This window comes from Chiroxiphia lanceolata, chromosome 1 (genome assembly GCF_009829145.1).
Source record: "Chiroxiphia lanceolata isolate bChiLan1 chromosome 1, bChiLan1.pri, whole genome shotgun sequence".
Lineage (NCBI taxonomy): Eukaryota > Metazoa > Chordata > Aves > Passeriformes > Pipridae > Chiroxiphia > Chiroxiphia lanceolata.
The window spans coordinates 139,214,634-139,229,292 of record NC_045637.1 but is presented as its reverse complement, the minus strand read 5'-3'; the positions used below and the strand labels follow the sequence as shown (position 1 = coordinate 139,229,292).

General features: G+C 38.6%; 1 protein-coding gene across 4 annotated transcripts in view; it reads right to left on the bottom strand.

Moving 5' to 3' along the window:
• Window positions 1-3,010: 3,010 nt before the first annotated feature.
• The window catches only part of LOC116798656 (acyl-CoA-binding domain-containing protein 5), a 30,426-nt gene continuing 18,777 nt past the window's right edge, over window positions 3,011-14,659 (bottom strand). For 3 of the 4 annotated variants that reach the window (XM_032711248.1, XM_032711225.1, XM_032711243.1), the window contains 6 exons: window positions 14,172-14,278; window positions 11,894-12,170; window positions 10,441-10,640; window positions 8,814-8,864; window positions 8,419-8,528; window positions 3,011-5,238 (listed from right to left, as the gene is read on the bottom strand). In XM_032711248.1, coding sequence (XP_032567139.1) covers window positions 5,226-5,238; window positions 8,419-8,528; window positions 8,814-8,864; window positions 10,441-10,640; window positions 11,894-12,170; window positions 14,172-14,278 — 758 coding nt within the window. In that variant the 3' untranslated portion in view covers window positions 3,011-5,225. The remainder of the gene's footprint in view (window positions 5,239-8,418; window positions 8,529-8,813; window positions 8,865-10,440; window positions 10,641-11,893; window positions 12,171-14,171; window positions 14,279-14,659) is intronic. The other variant, XM_032711234.1, reaches the window with a different exon arrangement.

Genomic DNA, 14,659 nt, shown 5'->3' with positions numbered 1-14,659 from the left:
TTGTTGCATTGTAACCACTAGGGCTGTACGAAGCTGGACTCAACATACATTTTAGCAGTTACTAGTTTTACCTAGAAAATGCCCAGTGTGTGTGTGTGCTCACTGGTGTCAGGTGTCAGCTAACAGGTGATTTTGGTTTTTAACAAGTGAAGCAGTATTCATACTGAAGCTGCTATATACTGAAGACTATTATGTTCTGCAAACTCACAGATTGTTCTGCAGACTCACAACGAGAGCTTAGATTTTTACTAGAACATAAGATAGAAGTGTATATTCAGCATTATAAATCTGAATTAAAGTATACTTATCTCTATCTTTAAATGCAACACAAAACTTGTATCTGCTAGGTTTCAGAGGTTTATTTTTAGATAATCCTGTTTAAATAATCTTCAGTATTTTTGTTGCATAGGTATCTTTCTCTGCTAACTGAATGAAGATTTTAATTTTTCAGGTTTGTACTTGTTAGATAAAGATCACTTGTGCTAAATGATGATGCCAGCCAAGGGCCATGTGCCAGCTGAGCATTTTACTAGTGATTTTTGCCAAGTGGCAAAAGTAGTTTCATGCACTGACCCCTTTTGTAGAAGTAGCAAGTTGTTCTTTCATTACCCTGCTTCCTGGAAGACGGGATTTATTGATGCAATTCTGAGCAAACAGTGTCTGCTAGGCTTCCTGCTGTCCCCTCAGGTTGCTGGGAAAGGAATGGGAAAGGTGAAGAAAATGGAAGTTTCCTAGAAAAACCTAAAGAGAAGCGATTCTTAAGAGCTCAAAATGACCAATCCCAGCTCTAGGTATAACTCAAACATGTTGTAAAACATACAGTGAGTCTCACTCCTTTTGCTAAGGATTGCCGTTTCAGAAAACTTCTGAATTGTTCAATCTCTTACTCTTGTTACATGAAAAAGGTGCCAACAAATTAATGCACTACTGAAGCAGTATCCATAAACAATGTTCTCTGAATGTGATGAGAAATTCTTTGGTAGTTTCTGCTGTACAGTTGAAATATATAAACTGGGGTAGGAGGGATACCTTAGGTTATGTAATCACTGGTGTTTTATAAAATTTATTCTTCCCTTTCTAGTAATCTAAGAAAGTAAGTCTTACAAGAATGGACTACGATTACATGTTGAGTAAATAATATAAACTGAACACCACACCAGCTCTTTATCTTCAGTGCTTTACAAATGGTTATACCTGTTCCCATTTTGCAGTATAACATGTTCCCACCAAGGTGGAAAAACTTGTTGCAGTGGTATGGTATTTTAAAGAAAACCTCTAACTCCTTGAAACAGTTCTGAATCAGTCACAAAGGTCAAGTAAGCTTCTGTAAAAACCTTATTCTAAAAGAAAATTGTTAGTTTTCTACCTGTTGATTAATGCAATACAAAAACATAGATTCTGTAAGAACAGTAAATAGACCAACAGACAACTCCAAATATTTCATATGAAGTTACCACTACAGTGGGGTCCAAAACTTAAATTCTGCACCATCAGCACTGAAGGTGTGCAATACCCCGTTCTCTTCAGTATCTTGCATTTATCTTGGTTATAGCAAACGTGGAGTTGAGTGTAACATGTTGATTGTTGGGGTTTGTGGTGTGGTTTGGTTTGTGGTTGGTGGTTTTTTAGCTTTGTTGTTCAACATGGAATTCCTTGTCAACTCTTTAACTCTTAGTTTTGCCCCACTTGTTGCATCACTTGAAATACTACAGGTAAAAGTGCAAAAAGCTATAATGTGGTAGCTGGAAGAGATTTAAGGTTCGTTCTCATTAGTAATTACTTACAAATAATTAAGTAAGCTGGCAAAAGTTTCTGATCCTTAGAAGCTATGGAACATATCACTTTGCAAGTACTCCAGCTGTTACATGGTGCTTCCTGAAGGCCTAAACCTGATGTGCATGACCTACATATAAACTGTAGCTTCCAGTTTATCTTGGGAGACAGTTTACCTGCCATAAGCACAGGCCTGTCCATCTAACTACTGCAGAGACCAGTGTCACACTTTGTTATACAGAAATAGCAGTCTTGGACAGTTACTCCTACCCCTCACTTGCTGTTGGGCTCCCCTGTACAGTGCAATGTTCAGGGGCCAAGATGCTGAATGCCCTGTGTTACTGAGTTGGAGATTCCAATTTCAGCATGATCTGGTTTACCTATGGTTACTCTTGCAATGAAATGCATTCTTTTCCTCTCAAAAAAATTTACTTTGCACGTTTTGTGTAAATATATTAAAAAAAACCCCTGTTGTATTAAATAAAATATTGTTGTTCTTTAAACTGGTATACTTTTGACCCTGCTGGGAACGTGGGAAGTGGATTTTACACAAGGAAACTCCGTTTCCTGCTACCTCAAAAAGGAGTGATTTTGTGTAGGGAAATAACAAATACTTTCTAGTACAGGTGTGTACGGCCTTCAGTTCATAACTTGCTAACCTCTCTCTGCAGTCTTTAGTAGAAGCTACATTTGTGTACTTAATGGCAGGAGAGCAAAGTCCTAAGCTGGCCTGTAATGCCTTCTGGGAGCCTCCTCCTCCTCTGTGGTAACTAGAATGATTCAAAAAAAAGATGGTCATCTCCTCAGCACTTGCTGTGCTGCCACAGGAGCAGAGGAGGAGAAGAAACAAGGCCCTGAGCATGGAACAGCTGCACCATGCACACACATCTGGCTCTGTTTTGGTTCTGTTATCAACATTTAGTGGGTGGAATGTCTCCAATCTGGTTTTATACAGAGCTAACCTCTGCTTTTTAAATGAAGCTTGACTCACTGCAGGAAACCAGCTTGACCTTTGCTTCAGAAGTGCAATTTTGAGCTGGGCGAAGCTGTTTCAGTGCTGTGCAGAACTGCTTTGACTGCCAGCCCTCCTGAGGAGAGCACAGGCTTGAACAATATATACCAGTTCTGAGCTCCAGTGATCTGCTTATGCCACTTCCTCCACAGTAAAGCTGTGTCTCTTTGTACCTGGAGAGGTGATTTAAAAAAAAAAACCAAACCAAAACAAAACAACCCCACACAAGTTTTCCTTACCTTTAATCTGAAATACCAGTTAACTAGGAATCTGTTCCAGTCTCAGTGAGTTTGAGATAGCCTTTAGAGGCTGAGGCCCAGTTCTGAGTTACAAGTAAATTGTTATAAAAGTGATGTTGTTTTGTATTACAGCTTCTAAGGTTGAGACCGATTCTTCATGACACAGCCAGCAGGCTCTTCTGTACAGTCCCAGCATCCAACGTACACCATTTAGTAAACATTAAGAAAGTTCAAGATAAAATACAAAATATTAAGGGATTGATTTATTGAAACATGAATAAATAACAAGGATAGTACAAGCCCACATTTATTTCAGTGAGAAGTTAATGATTAAGTACCTTTGGGAATGTTTGTCCCATCTCTAAGAGCTTGATATCTATGTGTAACATGGCTCTGAGCCAAGGAGGCTCTCCAGGGTGCTTTGTCCTGGCAGAAGACAGGACAGGGGGGTTATTTTTCATGTGACCTTCAAGCTAGACTATCCTTCCTGTATGATTTATATCTTTTGTAGTAAAAAGTCAATCACTCTAGAAACTTTAAGCTTGAGCACAAGGGCTTCAGGTCACAGCAGCACTTCCCTTCCAGGATAAGCTTTGTTCAAACCTGAGTTTTCAGGGTATCTCATGCCAAAAACTCATCTCTGGCACACATCTAATTGTTACAGCAGTCTTCAAAGAGATTACAACCATTTTATTTAATTTTTAATTCAGCTTTACAGTAAGAAAATCAGAAGAGGGGAAATGTAACTAAAAAAAAAACCCTGCATGTAACTAAAGAGATTAAAATTTCTCTGGTAAAACAAACATTAAATTCTCTGATTACATTTTTATACAGTATAGCTTGTATGAAAAATGTTTTCCAAACTATAAAAGATTTTCAGGAAGGACAAAAAAACTTTCCTTAAAAATTATTTATAATATGTAGTCCAGGTGGAGAATGAAAGTTCATTAATAATCATGAAGTTTCTGAAGATTCAGAACTTAACCATGTTGTGGTATAATTCTTTATAGCAATTATTAAGTTCTCTGTCAAATCTAATTTTAGTGCATTTGCCTTTTCCAGAGATTTAGACAACTTATATATTAATTTATTTTAAAATCAAGTGTAAAGCATGCTTTAGTCAAGCAAACTTGACAGAATTGTAACTCTTATCTGTATATTGGTTAATAAATACTTGGGGGGGAAATATCAGCACCAAAATTAGCTGAAAAGTTTTGTTTTGAAAGTAAGTAGAAGGATAAGAGAGAAAAATTGGTATTTTTCAAGATGTGACTTGAGAAAAGTCCACAATGGATTAAATCTTACTTCAATTTAACACAACCTGACAACAGAAAACTTAAGAGAGCACTGAGCTTTTTAAAAGCTGAGATAGACTTAGAGAGCTAGTTTTCATCTCATTTTAAAGCACCTTGTGCCTAAACTATGTATTTCAGTTAAAATAAGCTGTTGTCAACAAGAATACAATTATCAAAGTTAAAAAGATAAGGTGCAGCCTCCTCTTTACATGGATCCCTTGTACCACACACTGTTTCCAGACTTGTATTTGACAGTTGCCTGTTATTAATGGCTCTAACTTTCAGAACATACAAATTCCCAAATCGCCTTTACAATTTTACAGGATAAGTAAAGGATTCAACTTCATTTATGACCAATTTACATGGAAATATGCCCCACACTTGTTTAGCAGCAAAAAATAACCAATAGATTCCTCAGAGCTATATTGTATATTTCCAACAGCTTGCAACGTATTGAATTCATACTTTATTAGAGCTTTCACCTGGTATTATGTAACCCTGTGGAAAAACAGGCAGGGAAGGTGGGATTGTAAAATTATTTCTATGTTAAAGTGATAGTTTTACATATTTTTAACTTATTCTTTTACAGAGATGTTATTCTCTTCCTCAGCTGCCATCAGCAAAGGCCAGTAATTACTGAAGGCCCATCCACAAGCACATTCCAAAATAATTAATGTTCGTATGGGTTTGAGGATGGAATTATTAAATTTATTTGCAACCTAGGAGCTGTGAATCATTCAAGTTTCAATAATATTAGTCCTTAAATGTTTAGCTCAAAGGTAGTACAAATTATTACTGTAACATAAGGAAGATCATCCCAGATTCTGAGATTCTATGAGAATTCAGAATTCCTTTGCTTTCCAGGGCCATCTTCTCCTAGAAGTCCTTATGCAAAGCCATGAATTCTCAGTTCAGTTTTCTAGAAGAGGAACCAAATAGTTTAATGTACCTTCACATATGAGACAATTTTTCATTTGTCTAAACAAACAAATCAATTGAAGTTACATGTAAATTATTTCTAATCAGATAAAACATTACATGGCTTCAAGTACAAAAGTCACTAAGAACTCTGAACTGAAGATGGAATTCCTCAGAACAGTCCCTGACCACATCAGTCAGTGGCGTGCTGGCTCACAGCACAGCAACACTTTAGAGCTGTTTTGCCAGTGACTCCAGAAAACATACAATTAGAGGGTTCTAAAACCATGAGCTGAATTAAAAATATATTTCTATCTGTGATCTGGTTTTCAAGCCTTCTTCAGTGAAGGCTCCAATACAAGTACCCAGATTTTCAGCATTAAGTTCCCCATAAAGGAGCAGGAGACAGGTTAAGAGGTGCTGGGAGAGAGCTGAGCTACCCCTGCCCAGGGACATGAGCTAAACACAAAGCTGTTGGTTACAGAAAGCCGTCCCTCCACCAATTCCATAGAATTTGCTCCACTGTGTGAAAGAGTTCAGGAGTTATGGCTCCACAGCTGCAGGATGAGAAAACCTCGTGTGGTAGCTCAGACTCCCAGCTTCTGCTCCAGGACAGTTTATGTACTTTAAAACCAAAAGTACACAGACATGATCAATACAGGCACAATACAGGTGTTGCCTAAGAGCTTGCACACCTTAACAGAGTACAAGCTGAAACTGGCAATGGGACAACAAAGAAGGACTTGTTTTTGCAATTCCATTTTCTCACTGAGTGTACTTGATCAACTTCCCACGCATTGCTAAAGGAGATGGAACTCCAGACGGAGAAGTGATGAAGAAGCAGATAGTCCTTAAATTCTGGCTATGGGCAGACTGTCAGAAATGGAGAGAAAAGCTGAAGAACACAGAAAATTCTTTAGTTTCTGTTCTTGAAGTTCATCTCAGTACAATCCATGAATGAGTAAACAAAACATGGGGCTGTGCTGTATCTGTGTCTCACACTGTGGTACAAACTGTGGTACGAATCCTGAACTCAAAAAGAATGTTGAAAAACTGAAACATTTGGGTAAGGGCCCCGAGAATCATCCCAAGACTGGAAAACAAACTGAGATTCCAGTTGCTCCATTTGTTTTAAGAAAGAGACCACAAGATGACTTGGTGATAGCAATAAAGTACTCATGGAAAACACACCATGGGCTCTTTGTCCAATAGATAAAGATCTAGGAAAATCCAATGAATGAAAACTGAAGCTAGACAAATCCAAACTAAAAGTAACGTACCATTTTTTTACTCATCTAAGCTCTGAATCACTAGGACAATATATTAGAAAAATTGCTGGTGAGGGTGCTTGTCTAACAACTGATTTCTGACTGAACCTGTGAATGGATTGAGAGTGCTACAGAGGTGAGAACAGATATCAAAAAAGGTTTGCAAGAACAGCAGCTGTTCAAAGAGGGAGCAAGAGAACATGGCCATGCAAGAGCCATTAGCAAAATATCATAAAAGCTTCACATAAGATACTAAAAAAAACTGTGTTGATTTAAGAAAACCAACTTTGTCCTTGCTGATGAAATGGAAATCTCCATTTAACAAGTAGAGAAAATGAGCAAAATGTGTGTAACTGCCTGAAAGCCTTAGTAGTGCAATCTCTTTCATCAGACAGAGCAGTAACACCATCGCTCCCAATGACAGCTCTGAGCCAGACTCCCTGGCAGACTTGCAGCCTTTGTGGGCGGTGTATTGTTTACAGTTCCATGGGCTGGGCCCAAACAGTGGTGATCAGTGACAGGAGTCTTAACTGGAGGTCAGTAATTAGCGGTGATGCCAGCGGTTTGTGCTGGGACCAGTCCTGTGAAACACCTTTAGCAATGGTCTGGATGGTGGGGCAGAGAACACCCTCAGCAATCTCTACATTGCACACAATTGGGAGTGGCTGATATGCCAGAGGGTGGTGCTGCCATCCAGAGGGACCACAATTGGCTGGAAAAACAGGCTGACAAGAACCTCATGAAGTACAACAAGGGGAAATGCCAAGTCCAGCACCTGGGGAGAAACAATCCCAGCCACCAGTACATGCTGGGGCCTTTCCAGCTGGGAAGCAGCTTGGCAGAAAAGGATCTGGGCATCCAAGGGGACACCAAGTTAAACATGAGCTGGCAACCTGCCCTTGCAGCAAAGGCCAGTGGTATTGCAGGCTGCATTATCCTCCCAGCAGGTTGAGGGAGGTGATCCTTCCTCTCTACTGAGCATTGGAGAGGCCACACCTGGAATGCTGTGTCCACTTCTAGGTACAAGAGTCATGGACAAACTGGAGAGAGTCCAACAAAGGGCCATGAAGATGATTAAAGGACTGGAGCACCACTGAGGAGAGATAAACACTGGCCAGTCCTGGACAACTAGCTCCATCCAGGTGTCCCTAGTAGAGTAGGGGGGGTTGGACCAGATGGACTGCAGAGCCCCCTTTCAACCTCAACCACTCTATGTTTCTGTGATTTACTGTGTGAGAGAAAACTATACCATGAAAACTATCAAACATCAAAAAGCTAAACCAATTTTAGTTAATTCTCCTAAGATCTACACACATACAAACTGTCTGCAGACTGACAGAGGAAAAAACCATAAAAGGTAAGAGCACATTGAGCCAACAAAGTCAGGTGTGAGGCTGAAGTAGACAGCCACTAGAGAACACTCGATCTTCTGATGCTTGGAGAGTTGAGAGAAAAGGCAAGATGAGAGTACAACTGTCCTTCAGCTGAAGGAAATCAAAGTAGATGATATAAAAATATCACAGTAAGGTACTGGTAGATGTTAAATAAGAAACAGGTGGCACTCCACAAAGGTTGTGATAGGAAAAAAATTTCTCATGGCACAAGGGGACTGGAAAGTCTAGAAACAGTGAAAATGGCTCAAGAGGATATCAGGAGTAAGGGGATCAAAGAATGTCATGGAGATGTTTCCAAGCTATCCAGCCTCACCCACTTGTGTATGCTCGCTGAAATTATTTACCCTGCATCACATTTCACAGATTTAGCCTAAGTTGCTACATGTAAAGCCTACCACATATAAAGTCAAATTAACCAATACTTTCAAGGCAGAGAATTTTATGCCCTGTCTAAGTAACACAGTATACTATATGTTGGTTTAAAACAGGTGAAACACAGTATTGAATGCACATCTTTACCTTCGCTTTCTTTGAAGATACACATGTACCAACCACTGGGCAATAAATGGCCATACAATAGCAAAAGCTAAAATACCAGGAGAAATTTCAAAGGGCCACCATGACGGTTTCTAAGGAAAACAGAAAAAAATTCCAGTCAGCAATCTGTGTGCACATATTGAATACCACCTGTATAATTCTAAATCACTTCAAATGCTACAGTACCAAAGTAGAAAATAATACCAGAAGAAAAGATTAATCTATCAAGTAATTTCTTCAGACAGATTATTTTTTATTTCCTAGTCAAGGAAGAGACAATACAAAAAGCACATACCAAGAGCTAGAGATAAAATATTCAGCTCATCTTTTTTCACAGTTCACAATGCTTTTTACAAATAGTAAAAACAGTATTTTACCTTGACAGAGGAGGCGGGCTGGTAATTTGACTGTGGTGTTGCAGATTTTGCCTTTAAATACAAACAAAGGCTGGTAAGTATAAAAAAGGAAACTTCAATTAAAATTTTTCTGCTTCACAAAACAAGAATATGAGGTTTTCCATCTTGTGAAGGCTCTGCAATCTGTATATATATCACAGTTTAATGCACAAAACGACTCCTATGCAACACCCCTTTCACCACATACCTCTGATGTTTCCACTAGTCTTTACAGCATTTTTATCACATCTCTTGTGTCTTAGAAAATGAGTCAGTGCACTTACTGGACCTCTTTACAGTTTGTGAAGGCTCCCTTGTTCAACCTGTCATTGCAACTTCCTCAAATCTGGTCCAGTCCCAGTTCTGACCCAGAGCAGAAATCCCACCAGCTTAATTTGCGTGATGACATGTTTCAACACTACTCTATACTGAAGTCAAAGCACTGTTTTAGTCTTCCCTGAGCTACAGCTACAGCCATGTCTAACACCATAAAGGAAAGAGAATACTCTGTTCCATATCTTCCATACAATCCTGAAAATGAAAGTACCAGAAACTTTTCAAGACTATTCCCATACACTATTGTGGTGCTTCCACAAAAACAAAGCAGCTGCTTTTCTAGGTCTTTCTTAACTTATGTAAGTGTGAAACAGAAGCTGCTGTTTCTCCTTAAGTATGGGTAGCAAGCACAGCATGAACTGCTGGAGAACAATCTTTTACTGTTTCTTCATATATTGCTCAGGCAAAAAAAGAAAATCAATCTGTATTCAAAACATTAGATTCTGGAATAGCTGTGATGCAGCAAAATCATGGTTTTAATAAATCCTTTTCCCTAGCTGCCTTAGATTTGGAATATGTGCATCCCATAGGATACTGCTTGTACAGCTCTCTCATTCTCAGGTAGATCAGAATGTATCAGTAAGTCAAACAAAACCAAACATTTCCAGGTTTCGGAATCAACTATATTCACAACATCTTCTATTCTCCTGAAGACACAGTATTTCCATTGAAACAAGGAAAAAGTAACACTACATCAGTAAATATCTACAATTACTTAAGACTTCCTTTGCCTGTCTTGTGTACATAATGTGAAATTCCAAGAAAGCTGGATTACTTCATGAGGAAAGACAGCTGTGAAGAATCAGTCTTGCTAACTGAAAAATGGAATCAGAAGTTCTGCCTGCAAACATTCACCAGTCTGAAAGATTAAGATAATTTCTCACTTCCTTTGAAAATGCTTTGAGATCTAGTGATGAAGAAATTCTCTGGGATCATGTATTACTAATATTAACTATGGAATCTCCATATATAGCGACTGTGTAATGTGTATCAATAACTATGGCTAAGATTAGTCTGATCAGAGATCAGTAAAATAATATATGGTTAATTTCTAAGTTGAAATACATGTTCTTGCTCACATGTAAAAGAGTCCTGAATTGTGTTCCTGAGAGTAGATACCAATAGGAAATTTTAAGTTGGACTAAACTACAGAATGTAACTGACATGTCTTCACAGTTTCAGAAAATATCATCTGAAATTTTCATCTGAAAAAGCACACAAATGTCCAAGGACATTTCATAAAAAGTAATTGAATAACTACAAAGAACAGTACCTGTGATGCTGTAACTGCCTCCAGCATATGCAGCCTCTGGAGGACATTCTGCATGTCTTCTTGCAACCGCATCAGCACCACTGCAATCTGCTCATTGAGGCTTCCCCGGGGTCCCCTGTCAGATCCCCAGCGCTCGCCGTCCCCTCCACTACCCATCTGGCCACCCTGGGAACCGTCTCCTAAAGGCTGAAGTCTATGCCCTGTTTTGAGGGAGAAAAAAACCAGAAACATAAAACACAGAATGGGCTACCAACTCTATTGAAAATGTTTAACAGTTCACTTTCCTCCCTCAGTTTCCACCCAGGAGTGTGGTACTCCTCATCACAGGTTGTATTCAGACAGTTCAGAAGCACTGGGAGGTCACTGAAATGTCATGAGATGCTTCCCTACAGCCTCAGTGTGACAGTATCATTGAAGTTCCTAGAACTGCAAAAATATTTAGGAAAAAACTATTAATTCACATCCAGACAAGTTCAGCAGTAAATTCTGCCCTAGCGAAAAGACAGTAAGATCTGTTTTATTATCAAGCGTAGGTCTGTTCTAAATTTGGCAGTCTTCAGCTGGAAAACAAAGATCACTTGTGATCCTTGTCACAAAGAATACAGAGACAAGGAAAGGTAATTATTTGAAACCTACAATACTCCCTTAAACTAGATACAACTACAACTAGCATATCATGTTTCTGCCTGCAAGTAACAAACTTCAGTAAAACAACAAAAGAGAAGAGATAGTTAAACTGTAGTATGTTTTTCATAATAGTTTCAAACATAAATGTTCTACTTGGATTTTCTTTTGAATTTTTGCATCTGATTACATATAGGTGCCATACAAAAGGCATGCTATATACAAATAAAATACTTTTTGCCTTTTTGTGTTTTGTACAAGAAAAAATAATTTTATCCTTGACTTTACAGATCATATCACTGGAATATGGTGCTGCTCCTAGGTGACGATATTAGAAGTATTATGGAATTAAAAAAAGCAGAGGTCCAATATAAATTGAACATCTGAGCTATTATGTGATTAAGAATCATTAAGTTTTAAGAATGATAATGGATAGTATCAGGATCACTCAAAGGTGTGGCTAACATTCCAATAATATACAAAACAATGTGTCACTCACATCTTTCCAGCCATTCCATGGTTTCAAATAAGCCACCACAGAGGTATAAATGCATATGCATTTATCAATAAATATGTAACTTCTAAAAAAACTCTTCTTAGGCACAGGCTGGTTTTGATGATTACATTTCTAAAAACCCAGGTGCCACAACAGCAGCTGGAATATAAGGTTACCCACTGTAATTAGCATTTTGTTATCCATTGTTACTGTGAAGGACAGAAGCACTATATAAATGACTCTCTTACTGGACAATGTTGGGAAGTTCTTGTCAGGCACCAGTAACTTACGGCAGTGAGGAGAGGGGGAACACAAACACAGTGTGCACAGTACCTCTCCCTCTTCTGACACTGTAGAAATCTGCTTTTTCTCCACCTTTTTTCTCCTTGTGAGGTCCCCCATTACCGGCTTTGCCATCTTCTCCTCCACATTTGACTTCACCTTGTTCTTCAGCTATTCCCTCTCCAGTATTTCCAGATTGGAGATTCCCATAAGTCATGCAAGTGCGCCTTGGAAAATCCGTATTTTCTAACAGAAGACTGTGATCTACATCCAAGAAATGGGATGAATGCTTTAAAGATCCTTTAGCTGATGTGACGATCTCCAAGGGCTACAAATTAACATTAGCAAGTAATTAAATTCTGTAAAATATGACAGTTTACCACCAAAAAGGAAGAAACATCATCTCTACTTTCACGTTAAGAAAATATTTTGCCCATAATTAAGACTTTTCTATTAAGGGGAAAAGTTGTTTTCCCATAGAATGTACTAACTATTGTCTAAATGTCATTTTCAGATTGAAAGGGCCTTTGAAACAAATACTCCCAGAACAGTGATACCACTGGAATTTCTTTAGATATTTCCGACATACAGTAATACTTAATAATCACTAAATCAGAACATTAAGATCTGAAAATGTGCAGTTTTTCCTTGTAAAATCTGCTTTGCTTCCTAGACAGTGAAACGGTCTCAACTCGAATTTAGGAGTCACACAGTCAAAAGTCACATGCCATTGGCAACCCTGAGCGGGCACTGTCTGTGCTCACGGCAAAGAGATCCCCTTGCTTATTATCAACCTGTTCAGAACAGCTTGGCTGCACCTGCACCTCTCACCAAACAAAAGGAAGGCAGAGTGTTCTATTGACTTCTCACTCAAAATCAGTGGTACCACAGGAAGACACTAAAAATGGATGGCATAAGAGCTGTTCAGGCCACAGTGACAACAGCACAGCCTTACAGTGGCTCAAGCAACCCTTTGTTCAGGGCCAGGACAAGCACCTGCACAAGCAAATGTTGAAGCAGACTGGGTACCTCAGCTGAAAAATAACTTCATGGAAAAGCCAAAATAACCAAAAGGAGGGACACAGAAATGGAAACTGCTGCCCAAATTTGTCACACAGCAGTTCAAAAACCTGGATCACCAGAACTGAAGGGCAGAGTGCTTGCTACATCTGTTCCAAGTAAAAGCTGTATTTAATTATTTAAGTGAACCTCTTCTAGTTTGAATTGACTGATCTATAATTCTACTTGTATATTTATTTACATATACCTGAACATCTGTTATTTTGTGCAGAACTAGAACTTTTCTCATGCAGGTTGGGAAACTCTGACAAATTACCCACCCACTTTGATTAATGAATCTCAAATAAGCTTGAACAATAAACAAGATGATTGGGAAATCACATAGATAAGACAGCTTGCAGCACTTCTATCAAATTACCTTTCCCAACACGCTTCATTACCAGGTAAAATTTGTTAAAAAGAATTTTCTGCTTACTCAGGAAAGAGCTAGACATGAGAATGATGAGATATTAGAGTGCCTACTGGTCTTTCTGATCCTGTGCATCATCCACAGATTCCTCTCCAGAATCAGGAAACAAGGTGTTTGAGTACGATTTATGAAGTCCACACTTAAACTGGAACTCTGAAGGAGGTCCAAGCCAGTAAGTCAGCTAAGACTGCAGTTTACACAATGAGCAGGAGCACAAATTCAGTCAAAACTATGGCAGCACAGTTGGTGCCCACCTTTTAGATGAAAGTCAGAGCTGTATATTATGACTGAAGAGAATACAAGAGAACACAGAAATCCTTGTTATCTCCCACTTCTTTAGACCTAGGCCACTTTTAGGCACTGGCCTACAGGCCACCTGCTAAGGCTTACTCTTTATTTATTCCAAGAAACAAATACAGGATTCATCAGGCCAGAAAAAGAGCAAGCAAGAAGTTCATTGTTACAAAGACACTTCCTGTTTCCTAGAAATAGCTGAATTCTGCTCCCTACATATGTTATGAGATCCTAAATTAATTTGTGGGCACGGATCTTAGTTTCTTTGTACTGGTTTGTTTTGGGTTTTTTGACAATTGTTTCTTTGTACTGTTGTTTTTCATCCCTTCCCCTCAAATAAATTCTCTGAGGGCAAAAATTTCAAGGCTTTTAGATCAGCAGTAACCAAGCTGTAAAAGACTGACAATAAAAAGAACATAATCCGATATTTCAAACAGAAAGACAGCATTTACCTCTCAATGTGTATGTTCACCTGATCAAGAGGAGCCTATTTAAAAATAAGCATAGCAGTTCCAAAATACACCCAGGGACTACTAAATCCCATACCTCTTCTAGTCCAAGTTGCTCCATAGAGTCACAATAAACTTCACTGTCTGAATCACTGGTTAAGTGCTGAGTTGCTGAGATCTCTTCAGTATTGTCTTCACTTGCACCTGTAGGGAAAGAAGATAGCACACATTCTTTGTAAATGTGAGTCAGTTGAGCCAACTCTGGCAAAGAGTAAAGCAATGAGTTAAAATGTGAGCCTCAATTCACAGCCCTTTTATCTACGATTGTCATCCTAAACTTAAATTCTGAATAAGGAGGTCATATTAATATAGGAATTATATTTATTTTTCCATTTACTAGTGGGAAAACTATACCTCATACTGACATTTCTGTATTATAAATTTTAATTTTACCCTGTTCACTCCACTCTCCTTCCTTAGTTCAGTAAAAAGCAGTTTTGCCTGAAGTTATGTTAGTTTTAAAACTATATATTTAGACCTCAGTTTCAACAAACTGGCATTTATAACATGTTCAGCCTCTGAGAA